A 616-nucleotide genomic window follows, 5' to 3' on the forward strand; every position below is an offset into this window, starting at 1 on the left:
TGACCACTAGGGCTTCTAGTGCTGTTAACAAAGAGGGTGGCGTTTCTGGTTTTGGCAGTACTAGCAGGGCAACTCGGGCAGCACCTGTGCAGCGACCTTTTAACCCTTATACAAGGCCTTTCCTAGGTACTTGTTATAGGTGTTTACAGCCTGGTCATAGATCCAACGAGTGTACTGCCCCTCCGAAGGTGGTTAAAGCAGTTCAGGCTTTAATCGAGGCCTGCGAGGAAGACGAGGCGGAGGAAGGAGGCGATGACTATGAAGGGGCTGAATTTGCAGTGGAAGATTCTCCAGAAAAGGTGAACATTGTATTGCAGAGAATTCTGTTGTCTCCCAGGAAGGAGGACGGTCAATGTAAGAACCTTTTCAGATCGCATTGTTCTGTCAACAACAAGGTGTGTAATTTGATTGTGGATAATGGGAGTTGCGAAAACTTTGTTGCTGAAAAGTTGGTAGAGTATTTGCAGTTGCCAAAAGAGGCCCATGTGATGCCCTATTCTCTGGGTTGGGTGAAGAAAGGTCCTCAAGTGCGTGTAACCAGAACCTGTAAAGTGTCTGTTTCGATTGGTAAGCATTATAGGGATGAAGTAGTTTGTGATGTTCCTGGACATGGATG

At 46.8% G+C, this 616-nt stretch overlaps 1 protein-coding gene across 1 annotated transcript in view; it reads left to right on the forward strand.

Annotated features, from left to right (window-relative positions):
- The window catches only part of LOC101300023 (geraniol 8-hydroxylase-like), a 7,181-nt gene that overhangs the window by 1,711 nt on the left and 4,854 nt on the right, over nucleotides 1-616 (forward strand). The window contains exon 3 of the mRNA XM_004310157.1: nucleotides 11-567. Coding sequence (XP_004310205.1) covers nucleotides 11-567 — 557 coding nt within the window. The remainder of the gene's footprint in view (nucleotides 1-10; nucleotides 568-616) is intronic.

The sequence above is a fragment of the Fragaria vesca genome, unplaced genomic scaffold (genome assembly GCF_000184155.1).
Source record: "Fragaria vesca subsp. vesca unplaced genomic scaffold, FraVesHawaii_1.0 scf0513160_u, whole genome shotgun sequence".
Classification (NCBI taxonomy): Eukaryota; Viridiplantae; Streptophyta; class Magnoliopsida; order Rosales; family Rosaceae; genus Fragaria; species Fragaria vesca.